This window comes from Andrographis paniculata, unplaced genomic scaffold, assembly GCF_009805555.1.
Source record: "Andrographis paniculata isolate CXL003 unplaced genomic scaffold, ASM980555v1 Contig21END, whole genome shotgun sequence".
Taxonomy (NCBI): domain Eukaryota; kingdom Viridiplantae; phylum Streptophyta; class Magnoliopsida; order Lamiales; family Acanthaceae; genus Andrographis; species Andrographis paniculata.
In genome coordinates, this window is record NW_026137502.1 from 4,196,502 (window position 1) to 4,217,914 (window position 21,413).

At 38.2% G+C, this 21,413-nt stretch overlaps 4 protein-coding genes across 5 annotated transcripts; 1 reads left to right on the forward strand and 3 right to left on the reverse strand.

Moving 5' to 3' along the window:
• Positions 1-209: 209 nt before the first annotated feature.
• Positions 210-3,861, reverse strand: LOC127244930 (monocopper oxidase-like protein SKS1). Of its 2 annotated transcripts, none has more exons than XM_051265527.1 (10): positions 3,694-3,861; positions 3,415-3,552; positions 2,475-2,584; positions 2,092-2,362; positions 1,874-2,009; positions 1,393-1,759; positions 957-1,322; positions 796-874; positions 524-726; positions 210-441 (listed from the first exon to the last, which is right to left on the reverse strand). In XM_051265527.1, exons 2-10 carry the CDS (start codon positions 3,547-3,549, stop codon positions 333-335), a joined length of 1,776 nt encoding a protein of 591 aa, XP_051121484.1. In that variant the 5' UTR covers positions 3,550-3,552; positions 3,694-3,861; the 3' UTR covers positions 210-332. The 2 variants fall into 2 exon arrangements, with proteins under 2 accessions (XP_051121484.1, XP_051121485.1); XM_051265528.1 differs by having other exon boundaries at positions 3,672-3,861.
• Positions 3,862-9,697: 5,836 nt separating this feature from the next.
• LOC127245059 (acid beta-fructofuranosidase-like) lies at positions 9,698-14,758 on the reverse strand. The gene is made up of 7 exons (XM_051265704.1): positions 14,335-14,758; positions 14,146-14,154; positions 11,204-12,066; positions 10,861-11,019; positions 10,548-10,780; positions 10,366-10,453; positions 9,698-9,898 (listed from the first exon to the last, which is right to left on the reverse strand). The coding sequence occupies exons 1-7, from the start codon at positions 14,756-14,758 to the stop codon at positions 9,698-9,700; spliced, it is 1,977 nt and encodes a 658-aa protein (XP_051121661.1).
• Positions 14,759-15,817: 1,059 nt separating this feature from the next.
• On the forward strand, positions 15,818-17,339 carry LOC127245125 (probable aquaporin TIP5-1). The gene is made up of 3 exons (XM_051265832.1): positions 15,818-16,268; positions 16,530-16,780; positions 16,852-17,339. Exons 1-3 carry the CDS (start codon positions 16,112-16,114, stop codon positions 17,233-17,235), a joined length of 792 nt encoding a protein of 263 aa, XP_051121789.1. The 5' UTR covers positions 15,818-16,111; the 3' UTR covers positions 17,236-17,339.
• A 14-nt stretch (positions 17,340-17,353) lies between these two features.
• Positions 17,354-20,548, reverse strand: LOC127245123 (leucine-rich repeat receptor-like protein kinase TDR). The gene has a single exon (XM_051265830.1). The coding sequence runs from the start codon at positions 20,460-20,462 to the stop codon at positions 17,418-17,420; it is 3,045 nt and encodes a 1,014-aa protein (XP_051121787.1). The 5' UTR covers positions 20,463-20,548; the 3' UTR covers positions 17,354-17,417.
• Between the last annotated feature and the right edge of the window lie 865 nt (positions 20,549-21,413).

Sequence of the window (21,413 nt, forward strand, 5' to 3'; positions counted from 1 at the left end):
AGCATTATTTTGATTTGACCAAATTAGTAAATTACTATTAAACAATTAAAAATTCGTCACAAAACAGATAGCATAATCCATTAACTTGAAAAGTCATTAGTATTTCACAGATACATATTATATTAATATTTACTATTTTCTTTACAAATTTATCCAAATAAATGTGAAAAATAATCACAAATAAATATATAAATGTATTAACCCAACACTAAATATTTTAAGCCACACAAAATGTCACCACACATAATAAATATAACTTATCACAAACATCTTGAAAAGCTCATCCAAGTATAAATATATATCTACCTACCATAACATACCTTAAAAGAAAGCTACCATAGTATTATGGAAAGGAATGTAGAAGAGATGATTACCAGAAGAACAGCAGTATGGAATGGTGAGCTTGCATCAACAATGGAGGATGCTAAACCCTTCTGAGGCCTGCAAATATTGTATATATATAAGTTAGCGTGTCGGGACGGATCAAATTAAGGACGTGTGATCGATGTGTTGTGTAGTGTACTTCTGCAGGTGGGCGACTGCGCCGCAGTAGAGAGCATTGTCGGGAACAGGTAATTCTGTAGAGTTGTCGCGGTCTTCTGGATTGACGATCTTCAGGTATGTTTCTTGTCCGCGATGCCACCTGTCGAGGTTCTCTGTCCTGAGGTTCCACACGCCAACGTTGTCTAAATAGGCGTAGACTGCAGTCCAGCCACCGGCGTAAACCTGTGGCACAATGTTGTTAGATATCGAGCAAATCTTGAACATCTGAGCTATTGTGTTATCGTTTTCTACCTGGACAGTAGAGCGGGCTATTGCATCCCATTTGTTGTATGAGCCGCGGCTGTTCTCGCTCCATTCGCCGTATCCCATTCTGTTTTTATCGTTAATTATAAGCGAAATGTGATTGTTTAGCTCTAAGAAGATGAAATGGTTGTTGGTTTCGAAAGGGGTACCCGACAACGAAGAACGAGTGGCCATCCAAGTGAAATGTCTGCACAACTGTGTCGTTGTTCTGCAGCACGATCTCTACGAATTCCTTGTATGTAGCGTTGATGATGGACGTGTCTCTGATAGGCGGCGCGTCCCTGGGCTTAGCTGGGAAATCGAGTTTGTAATCACCCTTCACGTTGAAAACATCTGCGAGCCTCATCGGAGTTTCAGGGTTGGCGAAGGATAAACCGTTGAATGTTGATCTTATTTTTCCGGCAATCATCACCGGTGGGAGGCTCCTCAGCACATAAACTTCTGTTACATTGACTGTGCCGTATCGGAAGGAGCCCTGCGGATTAGGACGAGCTCCGCTAGCAGAAACATTTTGCCTGAAACACGAATTGAAAAATCGATGTTCAGCTGGAAAAGAAGATGTGGATAAGATCAGTGGTTGCTCACCTGATGGACAAGGCCTGGTTCATGGAATATGATTGGTAGTAAAAATCGTCGGGAGGGGCAGGGAGGGGGCCGGTGGCTGGTCCTTGTGAGTTTGAATAATGCAAGATGGCTACACCGGTTACTCTTTGCCAAACTGTTTGATTCACGAAGCGCGCACTGGCAACAATGTAGTAATCGCTCGTTGCATTCTGGTCCATGGAAACGAGAAATGTGTAAGACTGTCCGACGCAGATGTCCATGCTTGTGTAGGTCTGCTGAGTAGTGTAGTATCCCTCCGTCTCAACTAGAACCAAACTGTGGTTCTGAATTCGAAAATTCAAACAAGTGGAGGATCCAACGTTGTGGACGCGAAGACGGTAAGTTTTGCCTGAATTCGAAGCATATGAAGAATGTATATAAGAAGATATAGCTTACGACGAACAATAAGTTAGAATGAAAGAAGGGATCTTATGAGAAAATTCAATGGATTTAAGAACTTTACCAGGATCGACATTTATAGTTTCATACTTAATGTCAGCAGGAACAGAGGTGTTGTATCTGTAAGGTCCTTTTCCATTGATGAGAACTCCATCCGGCATTCCTAAATCTTCTCCATTGTCGAGTGCACTCCGAAGATCCTAATGTTCAAATGCATGACACTAATCAGGCAAACAGATTGCTCCATAATCAATAACCAGACTCTGTATCATAAACTAATACCTTATAGCTGCGAGTATACCAATCCCCAATAAAGATGACGAAATCCCCGAAAGGAGGATTAAAAGGAAGTGGAATAACATCACGGGGCGTGATAATAAACGAACCAAAGCCACCAGAAGCTCGTTGCAAGCCCAGCGATGGGAAGTAAAAGAAGGTGCCGATCTGATCTTTGACCTGAAATTGATAGGTCCAGTTCCACCTCGGCGGGATGGGACAATTTGTGCCCCGAAGTCCATCTTGCCAAGATGATCTACGCATCTGCACACCCGGCCTACAATCAAATTTGCATCAATAGATCAAATGCTTAAAGAAGCTATGAAGAAAGAGTGAACACAGGCTAACTTTACAAAAAAAAAAAAATGGAGTTGGACTATAGAGCCTACCAGGTGACCAGGAGACTCTCATCTATATGATTCTTGACATTGACATAAACATTGTCATTGGTTGTGACATTAAGAACAGGACCTGGAAACTCTTTATTGACAGCAATCACCTACAAAATGACATAATCAGTTTGAATTAACATCAAGCTTTGGACATAAAGCAATACAGAAATGAAATGGATTGTATTTTCATATTTTAAAGAGTGCCATGCACTATTTTAATGTAACATAATACGAAGATTGAGATTGTTTATGTTTCTATCTTGTTATCTTACAGTTAAATATTTTTACTAAAAACATGCATACTATACTCTTCATGCTTATTTTCTATTCAAAACATCAAATCCAAGAATATCTTTTATTCAAATAATCACATCTACTATTTATTTTCTATTTAAAACTTGGAATCTAAACCTTATTTTTTAATAGTAAATCACAAATGTAAACCCTAGAAAACGTTCGAAATCTATTTCTCATAAATTTCAGATATAAACACAGTAGTTTATGGAGCTTACGGAAATTGAAATGGCATTGCAAAATGCATCCATACGATCCTAGAATTTAAGCAGTAATTTTTTATTACTTTAATCAATCAAAACCCGCGAAGAATACAGAGAAAATACATCGATGGCCTCATAAAACGAACAAGAAGAAGGGAAACGAAATGAAGCAATAAAACGACGCCGCAGACGCTATCTTCCATCGCCAAATACAATCCAGAATTTGAAAATACCAATATTCCGCCGACGCGAAAGCAGATGAAATCTATATACGTAAACAACAATAAAAATCACAGGAACTCCTCAATTCAACCAGAAACCAAAACGTCGTGACTCATTCGCACCAAACAAACCAAAAATAAACGACAATCTAGAAAACCGAAACAACAATTATAAATAAAAATAAATTCCAATCTAAACCACGAAAACCATCATTTCACCTGTTGAGGAACACCAAGCGGAGAAACCGTAGCGTAAGAGAACTCCAACACATAAGAACGATCGGCACACAAACACACTTCCACCACCAAAGCAACGCAAATCCAGTACACCAATCCAAACTTCCCCATCAACATCACCTATTAAATCCAAAAGCACATCATTATCATCATCATCAACACACACAGCAAATCAACCAAAAATAGCAAAAAACTGCACGCGATTAACTATCCTCCATAACATTAAATTCCAAAAAAACCTCAGCACTCGCAACCAATCACCTCTCCGTCCGTCCGTCCGTCCGTCCGACCTTCACATGAAACCGCACACCTATGCCAAAATTCTCCACCGTATTGCCAAGCTACAAACCAGATTCCTTCCGCAAATCCAAAATCCTATAGCAAAACGCGGAACGTCGTCCAGCAGCAGCAGTGCAGGCAAAGCGACGCAGTCGCTGTGTTGTCTCTTACGCAAATCCGATTCGCCCCAAATGCTGCGTTTAAATACTATCTGTTCAAACCGGACTTTTTTTCCGATTACTTGTTAAACCGGTCCAAATCCTTAGCTGGAAAATGAATTTTTATTTATTCAAAAGAAGTATCGTTTTATTTTTTTGGTTTATATATAGGCAAACGTTTTGCGATGTTCTTCTCTCTACTCCATTTTGTACGAAATTACTCATTTGAGGTTTTTAAAAAGATTTATAGAAAATAATAATAATTTATTGATTAGTAAAAATATATAATATTATAATGATAATTTTATTTTTTTTCTCTTTGGTATAAAAGTAACGATGTCATGTAAAGTAAGGGTATTTGCGGAAAATAGTGAGGTATTTAATGAAATATTTACTTTGTAATTGGACATTCCAAAATAGAAATATGTATTGTTAAGCACAAAAAAATAATAATAATAGTAAGTGGCAGTAGGATTCTGGGTAGGGTCTGAACGAAAGCCAAAAGGTCTGGAGGTCGGGCAGAATAAAGGTCGGGAAAAGGAAGAAAGGTCGGGCGGAGTCTAAAAAAAAAGGGGTGTACCCAAGTCGGGTAAACCGTAGGTCGGGTGAAAGGCGAAGTCGGGCAGACGCGGAGGTCTGTCAAGAGGAAGGTCGGGCAAGGAAGATGTACGGACAGACGCGGAGGTCTTCGGTCAAAGACGGAGGGCGGCTGATGCGGAGGTCGGCCAAGTGTCAAAGACGGAGGGCGGCTGATGCGGAGGTCGGCCAAGTGAGGTCGGGCGAAGAAGCAGGTCGGGCGAAGGACGAAGTCAGCCAAAAGAAATTTGGCAGTGGACAGGCAGGTCGGGTAAGAGGCATGTCTGAGTTCTGTGACTGATGGGAACGGTTGAAGGAAGTTGTAACACGTGTCAATTGAGGAGAATTTGATGGTCGGTTGACAGCGGTTGCTGTAACCGACCAGACGGTGGTTCAAACCGTTTTCTTCAAAGGCTATTTAAGGATTCAAATCCGTCAGAAAAGGGATCTTCAATCAACTTCAACAAAGCAAAGTCAGATTTGGGGATCACCACTTTAAATTTCAGTCTTTTATTTTCCAGTTTATTTTATGTACTACAGTGTTTAGAGATTCCTAATCTCAGGCACTAATTAATCAAGTTTAAGGATATTTTCTATATCTTTGAATTTTACTTTATTTTTGTTGAAAAATTACATCAACAAATTGGCGACCACAGTGGGAGCAAGACACAATTGCTCATTCCAATTCCGGCGATAATTTCATACGTCTTAGATCCGGCCGAATCATCGGAAGGGTCCATATGGCAGGTTCACAACCGCAATCATCTTCGGCACCGGCGGGAGAATCCGTTCCACCACCTATTGTGCCAAATGCCGGGGAAAACCCACAACCACCAACTGATTGGTGGTCTTATGTTCAACAAATGAACAACCAGCATACTTTAGTTATGCAGAATATGTTGCGTGAGCAACAAACGAACATGTTGCGTGAACAACAAAATCTAATGCAAAACATGTTGGATCAGGCATTCTCCAGATTCACCCTGTATCCAAACATGCTTCCAGCCGTGTCACCTTCTCGTTTTCAGGCGACTTTCTCAGGATCAACGTTTGCAGAACCATCATACGTTGACAGTACGTTTCCAAGCGTCACAACTTTCAACCGAACAGATATGGGGAAGATTCCTCTAACTTTCCCAGATAATGTTCCTTTGGGACCGAGGGTTGATAATACCCAGCCGAACGAGAGATTAGGAGGACAGACTCATAATCCCATTCCAACCGAACCAGCCTTCTCTAGAGAAGAAAGGTTGGAGGGACAGACTCATAATCCCATCCCAGCCGAACCAGCCTTCTCCAGAGAAGAAAGATTGGGAGGTCAGACTCACGATCACATTCCAGTGTTCGACCATATTCCACCCAGAGTAGATCCGGAGGATATTGCTCAAGTTCTGCGGGTGCATTTCGGAATGAATCCGCAAACGGTGAACAGGCCGGTTTATCAGAGGCCATTTCCAGAAAGGATCATTAACGATCATCCTCTCCCGAGAAATTATAGGCCACCAGACTTCTATTCTTTTTCGGGAGAAGACGGAGCCTCTACCATTGAGCATGTGGGTCGCTTCACGGCTCAATTGGGAGAAGTAGGCAACAATCCGTTTCACAAGTTACAATTGTTTGGGTTGTCGCTCACAAGAACAGCTTTTTCTTGGTATGTCAGTCTGCCGCCTGGACAGTTGCAAACTTGGGAAGATTTAGAGGCAGATTTTCATGCAAGGTTCTTTAATCCTCTGCTGACAGTCTCACTGATAGACCTTCTGGAGATCACGCAGATGCCGGAAGAGACCAGCTACCAATTCATAGAGAGGATGCGATTGATGAAGGGACGATGTCCTACGATGATCAATGAAAGCGAACTGACCAATTTGGTGGTCAGGAACATGCATACCGGACTTCGCGAGGCCCTGACAGCCCACGACTTTCAAGATCTGGCCAGTTTAGCATCCACGGCAAGAAGGTTAGAATCCTTTTTTACAGAAAATAACCATGACTTTCGTCAGGGGGGAGATGCTGAAGCAATGTTAGTGCAAGATCGACCAACGTCCAGGCCAGCACCATTCCGCGATAAATGGAGGTCGGGTCCAACGTAGCCTCGAAGGATGGAGGTCGGATCTGAGGCTGACGTAGCCTCGGATGCCGGCCTGCAAACTCCTGATGTTTAGGAGTCTTGAGGAGGAGGCTTATTGTTAAGCACAAAAAAATAATAATAATAGTAAGTGGCAGTAGGATTCTGGGTAGGGTCTGAATGAAAGCCAAAAGGTCTGGAGGTCGGGCAGAATAAAAGTCGGGAAAAGGAAGAAAGGTCGGGCGGAGTCTAAAAAAAAAGGGGTGTACCCAAGTCGGGTAAACCGTAGGTCGGGTGAAAGGCGAAGTCGGGCAGACGCGGAGGTCTGTCAAGAGGAAGGTCGGGCAAGGAAGATGTACGGACAGACGCGGAGGTCTTCGGTCAAAGACGGAGGGCGGCTGATGCGGAGGTCGGCCAAGTGTCAAAGACGGAGGGCGGCTGATGCGGAGGTCGGCCAAGTGAGGTCGGGCGAAGAAGCAGGTCGGGCGAAGGACGAAGTCGGCCAAAAGAAATTTGGCAGTGGACAGGCAGGTCGGGTAAGAGGCAGGTCTGAGTTCTGTGACTGATGGGAACGGTTGAAGGAAGTTGTAACACGTGTCAATTGAGGAGAATTTGATGGTCGGTTGACAGCGGTTGCTGTAACCGACCAGACGGTGGTTCAAACCGTTTTCTTCAAAGGCTATTTAAGGATTCAAATCCGTCAGAAAAGGGATCTTCAATCAACTTCAACAAAGCAAAGTCAGATTTGGGGATCACCACTTTAAATTTCAGTCTTTTATTTTCCAGTTTATTTTCTGTACTACAGTGTTTAGAGATTCCTAATCTCAGGCACTAATTAATCAAGTTTAAGGATATTTTCTATATCTTTGAATTTTACTTTATTTTTGTTGAAAAATTACATCAACATGTATATTTTCTAGCCGGACGGAGAGAGTATTTATTTGTATTAATATAATTACATCAAATTAAATAACAAAAGCAGAAAAATTATCCTAAAAAATAGGGGCAAATATTATCTTTGTTCCAAATCAATTTTCATAATTTGCTTTTTAGTTTGTCACTTTAATTGACATATTTTATTTTTAGTAAATTGTATTTATTAAAAATTTAAATTAATTTAATTAATTTTATAATATATTCAAAAGTCAAAACCATTATATTTTTATATTATTTTTAACAAATAAATATTTTTATTTATATTTATATTTTTTATTATATTAATATATATGAATCATAAATAAATATAATTTTTATTAGACTGCTATTATATAAAATTTTATTCTATACAAAATAATATTTAAAATATATTTTAATTATTTATGCTAGTTTTAATTTTAAAAATACCAATATCACACACATAAAAAATAATATAATAATTCATTATCATTTACTCAATAAATTTCATTATCTTAAATGCATGTCACTAGTCAACGTGTGAATTGAAATGAGACGGAATAAATATTATTCTTTTCGTCCCAGAAGAAATATACTATTTTTTATTTTTTATCCATCTAATGAACAATTTTTTAATTTAGTAATTATATTACTTACTTAACGTAATAAATATTCTTACAATTTACAATATATTGCACAAATACCATTACTTTTATATCAAATTATATTAATATGGTCATTTTTGTCATTTTTATACTAACAAAACAATATATTAATATTAAGAAATTTACGTGCAAAAAAAAATTTATTGTGGAATAGAGATAGTATTATTTTTTAATCTCACACCAATATCAAATATACTATTTAAATATTATTTTTTTTTGATAAGAAAATAAATGTATATCTATTAACCAAAAGGATATAGTACTAAAAATTACCATATTAAGAAGGGATTTGAACTTTTAATTTAAAATTAAAATTAATTGATATTAGGTGTAAAGACCTTTCACTCTTTTAAACCAAAAATGTTACATTTTTCTTTTTTTTTTTTAATTTTTATGTAGAACATATTCAACGAGTTGTTACTAAGTAAAATCTTAAATTTTAAGACAATAAAAAAAATCAATTTTATATAAATGATATATTGTAGCGGAAATAATTTAATTTTTTTTTCTTTTAATTTAAATTTAGAAAGTGATTATTATATAAAATTTCATTAAAACAAGCATTAAGTTTGTTACAAATGCTAGTCAATATTATCTTATGTGTAAAAATGGTATCGAAATTAATGCTTTATACACTGACTATATATATATATATATATGATTTTTTTTCCTCTTACACCATAATTTATTTTTTTATTTATTTTTTATTTTTTAGCAACTGATATAATTAATTATGTGATTAATTAAACTGAATCATAATATAAAGAAATATATAAGAATAATAATAAGAACAATAATTTTAGATGCTTTATGCATGTTCTCAAGTGTTTTTATTTTATTTTAATTTATGTTTTTGTTTTTAATATTGTATGAGGTGAAAAAAGAAACATGACTTGATATTTTGTATAAATAAATAAATAAAAGCTAAGAAAAAATACTTTACAAGAATAAAATCTATATAGATTAGATAATTATATTCTCAATTTTCATTAAATATAAATATATTTACTATTTTTATGTTAACTAATGAATCTTACTCTGTCTTACATATATTACAGTATTTTTTATTTTAGTATATTTTACATTATATTGTTTTTAAATAAACATCTTATTTTAATGTTTAATATAATGCAATTTTTGAGTTAGTGCAAATTTATTTTAACAATATAAATAAAAAATTATATCAAGCATAAATAATAATTATATCCCCAATATTCCATTAATGCAAATATTATCTTGTGATTATGTAATTCATAAGAATAATTTTATAAATAATAATTATAGTCTCTCCATCTCGGGATAAAGTAGAAATAAATATAAAAAGACTAAATTAACCTTGTTAGTATTGTATGATATAAAGATAATGACATTTGTGTAATATATTGTAAATTGAAAGGATATTTATAATGTTAGGTAGATAGTACAATTACTAAGAAAAAAAAAAAAAAGAAATGAATACTTTGATATCGGACGGACCAAAATGAAAAAATAAATAGATCGTTAAGGAACGGAGGGAGTATCATATAAAGTAAACATACCGAGTACAAATACAAAACATACATTATATATATATATATAACTTACTAATTTCAAATTTAATTCCATTCTAAACAACAAGCGACGGAACATTAGAGTTGATCCATTGGGAAAGGTCGAAGATCAGCCGAGCCCATTTTCCATATCTTGATGGACGCCGTGACCATTGCATCCGTAGCATTATTGAATAAGAATACACTTGCCGCACCATCGATCGCCCTTGTCGGGTATACTCTTGAAGTTATCACTGTTCTCCCTCCTTGCGCAAAGCTCTCGATAATCGAGTGATCCACCTGAATACATCAATCATCAATTTTATTAAAATTCACAATTCATATATTATATATATAAATTTTTACTATCAAGGATTCGATGAGATTATATAATATTCTATTAGTTTCAAAATAGTACGATGAAATAAAGTGGAGGAAGAGAAAAGGGTACATTTAATACAGCCTAGGGTATATTTTGTAATTTCGCACAAATATATCAGTTAATTAATCAAAAGTTGTATTTCTGGCGGGTGATATATATTCGTTGTTAAGTCTTAATGGAAGAGATCTTTTGGAACATTTTATAAATTATCGGTTGACTTTTTGGGAATTTTAGAATTATAAAATATTTTCAGCGAATTCCGAAAATCACAGAAAATTTTTATGTTATTTTGCAAAAAAAAAGAAACATAAATTTGAACGACGGAAGAGTATAATTCTATCCTATCAATGATAGTGGGTGTACTATATTTGAAAGATATACGTACCAAAGATCTAAGTGTTAGCTTTTCGCCATCGAGCACGGGGACTTTGCTACCATAAACAACTTTCTCAACATCGGGCGCCTTTGATGACCTTTCATTTTAAATGAGCGCAAACACGTGAAGACAAGACGAAAAATCGATGCTACAATGTATGGAACCAAAAATCGCTTGTGTAAGAAACTCACCTTAATCCGTCAGCGCAAGTATGAGTTTCATGTGTCCTGTTATATCCTCTAGCGATGTAAAAATAAATCGGAGTCAATTCCGATAATTCATTATCAGCAAGCACGACGACACCAAATGGTCCCAAAACTCCCCGATTAGATGCACCGCCGCTTGTGGCACAATCATAAGGGAGTTGATCGATGCCCGATGATATTGCCTTTACATGAACTTCGAAAGTTGCGGTTATATCCAACTGTAGATAATAATATTAATGTGAAAATAAATATTACGATATATTTTTATTTCATAATTACTTAGGATATCGACATGAACCTGAGATCCTAAGTTGACACCAAGAGGGACTATTGTTCCGGGTTCAAGCTTCAAATTATACTCTTTTCCGTCTAACCTTAAACTCTCGACTTCCTCCACGGGCCATTGTAGAATGTTTTTCCTCGTCTTTTGATCGAACACTATTGTCCTAGGTATAGACTAAACGAAGCACAAATCAAATTGAACCGAACTCAAATAATACGATCAAGTTATATATATATATATATATAGTTGTGTGTTTTTTATAATATAAATTCATGAAATATTGTATACTCCCTTAATTTCAAATCTTTTGCTATTACTTTTCCAAAAATAAATAAAAAAATACCTAAAACAAACGTACCTGGACAGAAGCCCATCCTTTAAGGATATCAAGTTCTTCAGCATCAGTTTCCATAATCCAACCGAACAAAATCCTACGACGTCGTTTCGGGTCGTAGAATGTTTTCGATGCATAAAATTTACCATAATCATATCTCAGCCCAATACCCACATCCAAATTCGGGTCATCGGGCACCCACTTGTTCCCATCCGGGTCATAACTTCCCACCGAATAGTAATCATTCTTGTCATCATCTAGGCTCACTTTCATCACGTGCTTTACACCCGACCCGTTTTCAGAAGTATCCAACCCATTTTCCGTAGTCAACGATACCGGGTAAAAATCAACGCACTCCCACATACCCGTACCCGCAACCCGATGCATGTACCCATCCAACAATTCATAGCGTAAAAAATCAACTGTCTCATAGACAAGCGCAACGCCAGTTTTGTTCCCAATCTTGGAGCCAATAGAAACTCGCCACGTGTCTCCACTAGGACTAAGCCACGCGGTGGTCGGATCCCGAAAGTCCTTGCTCCGGATTCCGACCGGGGGAACCATCACCGGGTTGCCCGAATGCTTGACCCATTTTAGAAGAAGCGGGTCGGATAAGTTGGCCGGGTGGGCCAAGCATTGCACCTGAACGACGTCGTTCGTGTCGCCGGTGTAGAGCATCACAATCCGGCCGTCGGGAAGGACGGTGGCGGACCCGGTCCATACTCCGTTGGCATCGTACCATTGGTCCGGGACCATGGCGGACGGGAGGTGGAACCAGTGGATCAAATCACGTGACACAGCGTGGCCCCACGTGATGTTGCCCCACACGGCGGATTTCGGACTATACTGATAGAAGAAATGATACCATCCTTTGTGGTACAATGGACCTGCAATAATCAATAAATTAATTATATTATATTGATTTATATTTTTAAATTTATATATTATTCATAGAAAAATATCATAATTGAAATATATATTTAATTTCTCTTTTAAAGAAATTATATTTGCAAATATATATATTATTTTAAGTTAGAGTAGAATGGTAAAAAATCTTTATAAATAAAAATAATATCCAAATACTATTATTCGAATATTATTTCTCCCATCCAACTGAAAGTATTTTTTTAATAATTTTGTATTTACAATTCAAAAATATTTATTTTTTATTACTATAAAAAAAATAATGTAACTTTAATTTTTACATAAATTACAAATATATTATTACCGATACAATTAAATTATACATAAAATATATTATTTTGAAAACATTCTTAAATGGTGCAGCACTATCAACATCGAAACACATGCTTAATTATTTATTACTCATTATTAGCAGATGCTAACGTGTCTTCAATTATTGATTAATAATAATCCTAGGATAGGAATAATCTAATTATTTGATTTTAATAAGAATGACCACAGGCTTTACAGGTGTTTGGGTTACAATTTTTTAGATAAATTAATCATACAAAATACAATAATTCTTACAAATCTTATCTAAGTTGGTGCTATGGTGTTCTCATTCGAATTTAAATAAATATATGGAGTATTATTTAGTTATTTTTATTTGTTTTGCTCAATTTCAATTTTATTGAATTGAAATTCTAATTTTCTTAAGTCATGAATTAAATTAAAAAAAAAAAAAATTATTGAATTATACCAAATCCTGTTGAGTTAGGCATTTGAGTATTTTTTATTTTAATTTATAATTATAACAAATTAAGATGCCTTATTAAACTTTATCGACCGAGCTTTTATAATTTATTTATAAAAATATATTATTTTTTCCTATAAAATATTACATTCGAATAAACCAATAAATAAAAAATCAAAACTAAATAAAAAAAATATACCAAGGAAACACACCTTAATATTACCATACCAAAAACATTTAACTAAAATGATAATGGAATACATTACAAAATGTTTACTTGATTAATTAGTATCCATATTATATAATTAATTTTTATATTATAAGTCATATATAAAAATTAATGAAATACACATAACACGAGAATTTAACATTTTTTTTTATGCAATCCAAAACTAATTATTAGTACTATTTTATAAGAGAAAAGTATAAAGGGACAAATAAATAAGAGGTACTTACCTTTTAATTTTATTTGAAATAATATATTAATGATTTTATTCAAAATATTGTACTATAAAAAATACATTTAAGTACATTAAAAGTATATTTCAATTTATGTCTTACTTTTTAAAATTCTAAAATTCAATGACTAACAACAATTTTTATTTTTTTTTAACTGTGTGCACCCTTAGTCTTTATTTTTATACAATTTTTAAAAATAAAATACTCCACCCGTCCCATTGAAAGATTATCATTTTCTATTTTCGTTTGTCTCAAAACAATGTTACAATTTTCTAATTTAATAATTGTATTATCTACCTAACATAATAAATATCATTTCAATTTACATTATATTACACAAATACCATTACTTTTATATTATATCATACTAATAGGGGTATTTTTGTCTTTTTTTACTACAATTCAATATAATACTAATATTCAAAAATCTATATGCAACAAACAAATGTCACCCTTCCAATAGGACGGAGGGAGGATATAATATACATATATAACATTAAAAAATATAAAAAATGTTATTATTATTATTTTAGATCTTGATATTGTCCAAGTATAAAAGATGTTGGATTAATAATTTTTTATGGAAATTGAAAGATTAAATTGTTAAAAATAAAAAAGCTAAAAAAAGAGCAAAACTTTCTTTATTTGTATTTTGCTTTAATTTAGATATTTTTAAATGAAAATAACAATTAGATATATATTGAATATATATATTATATTTTTAAATAAATGAGATAAAAACAAATAATAATAATAATAATAATAATAATAAAGGAAACCATACAAGGAAAGAAATTTATCTTGCATTAAATAAACATGTAAGAGATTTTTTGTTAAAGAAAATACTTACCATTAGGATCTGTTGCAGAGCCCGCCGCCGGCCGGAGATTCAAAATCACACCATCATTATTTCCAAAATAAATAAAAAAAGAATAATAATTAATTTATTAAAATTTAAAATCAAATTAAATTAAATATGCTTAATAATGATAATATTATCGAAGAATAAAAATTAAAAAATATATATACATAACGGTACCGTTCATCCAATTTTTTTCCGGCTGAAAATGGTACGCCGTCCGTTGCCACGTCAGCATAACGTTGCTCCAGGAGAACGGCGACGCGCCGCCGCGGCGTTGCCGGAAGACTTTTTCCGACACGCCTTGCGACGGCCCTCTCGAGATTTGACCGGTCAGCGGCCGTGCTGGAGACACAGTAGCATCATGATCATGAGATGGACGGTTGAGATCTAATCTGGCCACGTGAGGAACGAACCAACGGCCGGAGATCAATAGGAGCAATGAACCGAAGATGCAAAGAAAAGAAACCAAAATGCTGACGTGGCGCTTCCTGATTGGAGTCGGAGAGGAGGAAGCTGGGCCGCCGGGGATTGGAGAGTAGGCGGCGGAAGCTTCCAAATCTCGAGGCGGCGCGTGGGAAACAGCGGCGGCGGCGGCGGCCATTTTGATTGTGTGAAGGAGTTAAGGCGGAGTGGGGGTTTTAAGGTTTTATATATATATACGAGGTTGTGAAATGCTGTCGTGGAGGTCTAAAAGCACCTGGCACGTGATTGGTTGTAATCCATGAGTATATTTTGAATATAAAAAACAAGTTCCCACGTGACTTTTGAGGCACCTGTTGTTTTATTATTGGGGAGATTATGGGCGAAAATCATGCATATTTATTTTTAAAATTATGGTAGTTAGAAATATCTTTTTTTATTATTTTCTTGGAAGCATAAATCCAATGCATAATCCTTCCCAGATTTCTAAGGTGTGTTTGGTTGAATTTTGGTGTTTTGGGATTTTTATTCAGTGTAAGTATTTCAAAAAATATTCTTCTATGTCTCTTTCCTTCACTATAATAAAATATATTTTTTAATTTTGAATTATCCAATTATAAAGTAATATTTTTAAAAGTATTTTATTTTATTTTACAAATACACATACTTAACAATCAAGTCATTATTTTTACAACAAAGAGTGAAGACAAAATTATTTTTATACTATTTTTAAATACTCACTATAATTAAAATATAGTTATTTTTTAAAATTCGTATCAAAAGTTAATAATTATTTTCAAATTGGACAAAGATATAATAAAATATCAAATTAAAAATTTATTTTATTTAAAATATGAAAAAATATTAAAAGCACAAAAAGAGTATATTTACTTGTGAGTTTTTATTACGATTTTACTATTCTAATTTTTTTTTTCTTCCAAAAAAATATTAAATCAAATATCTATTATTTATTTATTATATTACACCAAAAATTTATATATTACATCGTATAACTATTTCAATTCAAAATTTTATTATTCAAAACCAAAATTCAAACTCAATCTAATTTAATTTAATTTTATAACAAAATATTGAATATATAAATATATTTTTTAAAAAATAAAAATTATAAGTAGATCTCATATTGGAAAGAGTTTTAAAATGTTCTTATTTCTTTTATAATAAAAATTATCCATATGTTTTTTTAACACAAGATTAGAAGATGAAAAACTAGTAAGAAATAGCAAGCAAATATCTACCAACAGTCGTCGTCGCCGGCGGATTGCCGGCCGACCGGCCACCGAGATCGGCGTATTCTGAGAATGGACCGGCAGGGCGGAACTAGCGTAGGTGACGGTGCAGTTGGAAGAATCGGAGAGTGGAGTGGTGAATAGCAGATAACGATTTGGCGGTTGAATTTTGAATTCTCAATCCCGCCATTAAAAAACCGTCACATTCTCCACTCCAACCTGCTCTATAACTGCTCAATCGATCCATTGCTGCTCAATCTCCGATTATCTTCGCGTAATTTGGCATGTATCGGATTGTGATTCAAGTTCCAGGATCAATGGCGTCGCTGAAATCATTCGTGGAGCACTCGTACACTCCCATCGCTCTCCGATCGTACGCGGCGGAGTTCATCTCCACTTTCCTCTTCGTCTTCGCTTCCGTCGGCTCAACCATGGCTTCTCGTACGCTTTAATTTCAAATCTCTGCTTTACAATCGTAGATTTGCGTCGATCATTGTGATAATTTCTGCTACAATAGAACTGTGGAATTCTGGTCGATAATTGTGAAATTTCTGGTTTAGAATTGTTCATTCGCTGTCGATAATGGTGAAATTTGGTTTAGAATTTTGGATTTGTGGTCGATAATGGTGAAATTTTGGTTTAGAATTGTTGATCTGTGGTCGATAATGGCGATAATTGATTAATTTCTGCCACAAATTGCAGATAAGATGTCGCCGGAATCCGCCTCCGATCCGGCGAGTTTGGCGGTTACTGCAACGGCAAAAGCCTTCGCACTCTCCGCCGCGGTTTACATCTCCGCCAACATCTCCGGCGGCCACGTCAACCCCGCCGTGACGTTCGGAATGGCGATCGGAGGACACATCACTGTTCCGATGGCTATTCTGTACGGAATCTCACAAATGTCCGCCTCTGCCCTAGCTTGTCTTCTCCTCAAAATCACCACAGTCTCTTCGGTAACCATAAATCACAATCCAATTCATTTTCGACTTCCAATTCATCCTCCATTAATGAAATCTTCTCACAGGCCGTGCCGATCCATTCCTTCCCCTACGAAATGACCGGCTTCGGCGCCGCCATGCTCGAAGCCGTGACGACGTACGGACTAGTCTACACGTCATTCGCGTCTGCAGACCCGAGGAAGGGACGAAGCATAGCCGTCGGATCGTTATCCGTAGGATTCATCTACGGCGCCAATGCGCTGGCGTCGGGGCCATTCACCGGCGGCTCAATGAATCCGGCTTACTCATTCGGCGCCGCGTTAGTCAGAGGAAATTTCAGAGATCACGGCGCGTATTGGGCCGGTCCTCTCGTCGGCGCCGCCCTAGCCGCCATCACCTACGACTACCTTGTCTTCCCGGCTCAACTCCCCGACCGCCGGCCCGACATTTCCGACGGCGATGAAGTCTGAACAATCAAACCAGGTTAGCCACTGTTCTTCTTCGTTAGGATCTCTCTGCTTAATTTAATTCTAAACCTTATTGTATGAATTTCGATCTTTGCTAGTAAAATCTATGGAAGAATTTAAATCAATCCAATCCCCAAATTCAAAATAGGAAAATGTTGATGACGAACATAAATCACACTGGCAAATTAATACTCTGGTTTTTGTGTCGCCGGAATATCCACAGCCACAAATTCGCCGGCGGCGGGAGGCAGCTTGCCGCCTGGCTTGACCTCCTGCAGCATCGACACGACGTCCCTCATCGACGGCCGGTCCGCCGGATTCCGGCAGGTGCAGAGCAGTGCAATTCTGAGGAGCAGCAGCATCTCCTCCTTCACAGAAGCACAGCCTGCACCTGCATTTTTGTCCAAAACTTCATCGACTCCATTCTTGATCTTGATCTTAGCTTTCACCCAATCTACTATACAGTTGCCGTCTCCGAATTCGGAGTCGACCGATCTTTTCCCGGTGAGTATCTCCATCAGCACCACGCCATAGCTGTACACGTCGCTCCTCTCGTCCACTTGTAACGTGTAAGCGTACTCGGGCGCGATGTACCCGTACGATCCGGCGATCACGGACATCGACTCCCGGCCGTGGATCAGCTTCGCGACTCCGAAATCCGCGAGGCGCGCCTCCATTTTCTCGTCGAGGAGGATGTTGCTCGGCTTGAGGTCGCGGTGCACGATCACCGGGTCGCAGTCATGGTGGAGGTAGCACACGCCCTGCGCCACGCCTAACGCGATCTTGTACCTCGTCGACCAGTCCGCGACGAGGTTGTCCCATTTGTTCTTGCCGTGTAGCAAGTCGTCGAGGCTCCCGTTGGCCATGTACTCGTAGAGCAGCATCGTACATTCGGCATTGCTGCAGCACCCCAGCAGCCGGACAATGTTCCGATGCCGGACGGTCCCTAACACGTCGACCTCGGCCAACACTCCCCGTCTACGACGGATTGTGTCCTTGTTCTTGCCCCACAGCTTCTTGACGGCGATGATGTCGCCGCTCGGCATCTTTGCTTTGTAGACGGCGCCGGTCGAGCCCATCCCGATTACGTTCTCGGACATGTTGAGGCACTCGAGGACGTCGTCCGCCGTGAAGTTTAGCCTCTGGAACGCGGTGAGCTTCCAGGGGCCGACGTCGCCATGGTCGCAGAGGAGATTGCCGCTGTATCTGCCGCGGCAATGGCTTCCTGCGACGAGAATGAACACGCCGATGCCGAAGGCCACAGCCATTATCCAGACGATTGCACCGGCAGTCTTCTTAGGCTGCCGGCGCTCGTCCTTCGCCACCATGTCTGTAGCCGGCGCATCTTCCTGGCAAGGCTTATCGAGAATCTTGCCGCAGAGGCCTTCGTTCCCGGCGAATGCAGACGGGTGGAGACTCGAAAACAGCACCCCTGACGACGGCAAAGGCCCCGTCAGCCGATTGTACGAAACGTCGAGATTCTCCAGCGTCCTTACGCTGCCCAAGCCCGATGGAATCGCGCCCGTCAGGTGATTGCGCGACAAGTCGAGATTCGTGATTGAAGGCAGGCTCGCAATCTCCCACGGTATGATCCCGGACAACGAATTCCGACTCAAATTCAGGCTGATGAGCTTCGTACATTGGCTAATGTCCCCTGGGATGCTACCGTCGAGATCGTTTCCGTCGAGCTCAATCCGGTAAAAGCTCGTGCATCCTTCGAACCGCGGGATTTTCCCGGTGAGCCCCGAAGAACTCGCCAGCAAAATCTTCAAACACGGCGCCTTCCAAATCCCCCCAGGGAGCGGAGACTCGAACGAGTTCCCCGATATATTCAAGAACCCCAATTGGCGAGCATTGGCGAGGTCGTCGGGAATCAGGCCCGACAAACCATTCCCGCTTACATCGACGAAAGTGAGATTAGGCAACGACCCAAATCCATACGGTATCGACCCATTAAGCCGGTTGTCGTGAATCCGCAGCCGCGACAACCTCGTACAATTCGCCAGCGTCAGGGGGATCTCCCCGAAAAATCTGTTCGAAAACAGCACGAGCTTCACCAGGCTGTCGCCGAGACAAAGATTCCTTGGAATCGGGCCTGTCAGGGAATTCGAAGACACATCCAGGGATTGCAACCTGGAATTCGACCCGAGCCTTTTAGGCAAAATCCCTGACAGGGAATTGTTCCATAGATAGAGAACTTCAAGATTCGGAAGGTCACCAAACCCCCCTGGAATCTCCCCCGACAGGTTGTTGTTCAACAACGACACCATTCTGAGACTTTCCAGGCCCGAGAATCCCGTCGGGATTCGGCCCGACAGGTTATTGTCGGACAAATCAAGAACCTGGAGGGATTTCATCTCGGCCCAATTTTCAGGAATCGGGCCTGACAGGTGATTCTTGAAGAGCAGTAATTCTTGGAGACGGCCCAATCGGGCCAGCCCGGTCGGAAGATTTCCCGACAGGTTCGACGATGAGATGTCGAGATATTCTAATTTCGACAGGTCCGAGAATTCGAGAGGCACCCCACCTGAGTACGAATTGTAGCCTAGTTCGAAATGCTCTAATTCCTTCAAATTTCCCAATTCCGCCGGGATCGGGCCTGTCAGCGAATTTCCATGCAGGTAGAGATGCCTGAGCTTCGAGAAGCTTCCGTAGCTCGCCGGAATCTCGCCGGAAAAGTAGCTGCCGCCGAGGTTGAGATATTCCAGATTTTTCAGGGGGACAAAGCTTTCCGGCAGGGCTCCGGCGAAGGAATTGCTGTAGGCGTTGAAGAAATTGAGGGATTTGAGCGCCGCCGGCGGGAAGGTTGGGAGTGAACTGTAGGAGTTGTGGTTAATGTCGAGGATTTTAAGGTTGGGGAGGCGGCGGAGAATGGCGGCTGGGAATTCGCCGGCGAAGGAGTTCCGGCTGAGGTTGAGGTAATGTAGATGGGATAAGGCGTTGATGTCGGGAGGAATATTCCCGGAGAGATTCCGACCGGAGAGGTCGAGGGCGGTGACGTGGCCGGTTCGGCGGCTGCATTTAATGCCGGTCCAGGTGCACCAGATAGGGGTCGAGGAGTACGAGGAGGAGGAGTTGGTTAGGACCCAGTCGTCGAATGTGCCGAGAGGATCTGTCAGGGATGACTTGATTGACAGCAGGGAAAGAATCTCCGGCGACTCTGCGGCGGCGACGGCGATGGAAATTGTGATGAAAATTGAAAGTGTGTGGAGAAGGGGGGAAGAGGTCATGCTTGTTTGTGAGATGGAGAATGGAGAAATGGTTCATCGAATTGAATTAAATTAAAAAGAGTGGAAAAAAATAATAAAACTAAATAAATAATTATTAAGAGTGGGTGTGGTTTGAAATAAATGTGAATTTTGTTTGTGCTTTTTAGGAGTGCATTGGGGAAAAAAAGGGGTTTGTGTTTTCTTGCACATCATTATTTCATTTCTACCTTGTCAATTTGGACTTCCTACACCGGGACCTCCCCCGCTCGGACTAAAGTGTAAATTGACACTAGTATTAAACAAACTCATAACATATGCTAATTATATTATATTATAATATATGAATAATGGTGCGTAAGGAGTGGGTGGAGTTGGGGTCCCGGGAGTGGGAAATATAATGATGATGAGGATATGTATATATGTATTGATTTTCACTCTGAGTCCACTTTGTTCAAATGCTTCCATTTGCACTTTTTAGCTTTACTTTTTCCATTTCTTACATGCCTTTGTTTTCCTCATCATTTCTTGTTTCATTTTATTTCACTCTTCCATTTTTTACCTTTTCTTTTTTGCAATTTTTGTTCTTTGCTTTCATTACAATATTTATTTTATTATTATTTATTATCATTATTATATTTTTTATGATGATGTGTTGTTGGAGGATCCAAGAAAGGGGCCTTTCCACAATTTCTTCTTCCACATATCATTCATTCAGTTACTGTCACTTCTGCACTATAAATAAATTAAAGTGGCTTAACAAGAGATTTTTTCAAGTGTTGGAGTTATGGAAAAAAAAAAAATTAAATAAATAATTAAAAAAAATAATGTGATGTTTGTTATAGAAAAAAAAAAATTAATATGAATTTTTTAAAAAAATTGAAATAGTATCTGAACTTCAAAATTATTGTCCAAACAAAGCCAAAGTTGACCTTTGTGGGAAAGAATAATGTAATGGAAGGGAAAGGAAGAAGC

Coding starts and splice junctions, on each gene's coding strand:
- LOC127245123 (XM_051265830.1), bottom strand. CDS start 20,462: ATGACCTCTTCCCCCCTTCTCCACACACTTTCAATTTTCATCACAATT.
- LOC127244930 (XM_051265527.1), bottom strand. CDS start 3,549: ATGTTGATGGGGAAGTTTGGATTGGTGTACTGGATTTGCGTTGCTTTG. Junction 1,760..1,873: donor AACTATAAATGTCGATCCTG/GTAAAGTTCTTA, acceptor CTTCGAATTCAG/GCAAAACTTACCGTCTTCGC. Junction 442..523: donor GCAGTCGCCCACCTGCAGAA/GTACACTACACA, acceptor CAATATTTGCAG/GCCTCAGAAGGGTTTAGCAT.
- LOC127245059 (XM_051265704.1), bottom strand. CDS start 14,758: ATGGCCGCCGCCGCCGCCGCTGTTTCCCACGCGCCGCCTCGAGATTTG. Junction 10,781..10,860: donor GTGTCAACTTAGGATCTCAG/GTTCATGTCGAT, acceptor TATTATCTACAG/TTGGATATAACCGCAACTTT. Junction 9,899..10,365: donor AGCTAACACTTAGATCTTTG/GTACGTATATCT, acceptor TGATGTATTCAG/GTGGATCACTCGATTATCGA.
- LOC127245125 (XM_051265832.1), top strand. CDS start 16,112: ATGTATCGGATTGTGATTCAAGTTCCAGGATCAATGGCGTCGCTGAAA. Junction 16,269..16,529: donor CGGCTCAACCATGGCTTCTC/GTACGCTTTAAT, acceptor CACAAATTGCAG/ATAAGATGTCGCCGGAATCC. Junction 16,781..16,851: donor AAATCACCACAGTCTCTTCG/GTAACCATAAAT, acceptor ATCTTCTCACAG/GCCGTGCCGATCCATTCCTT.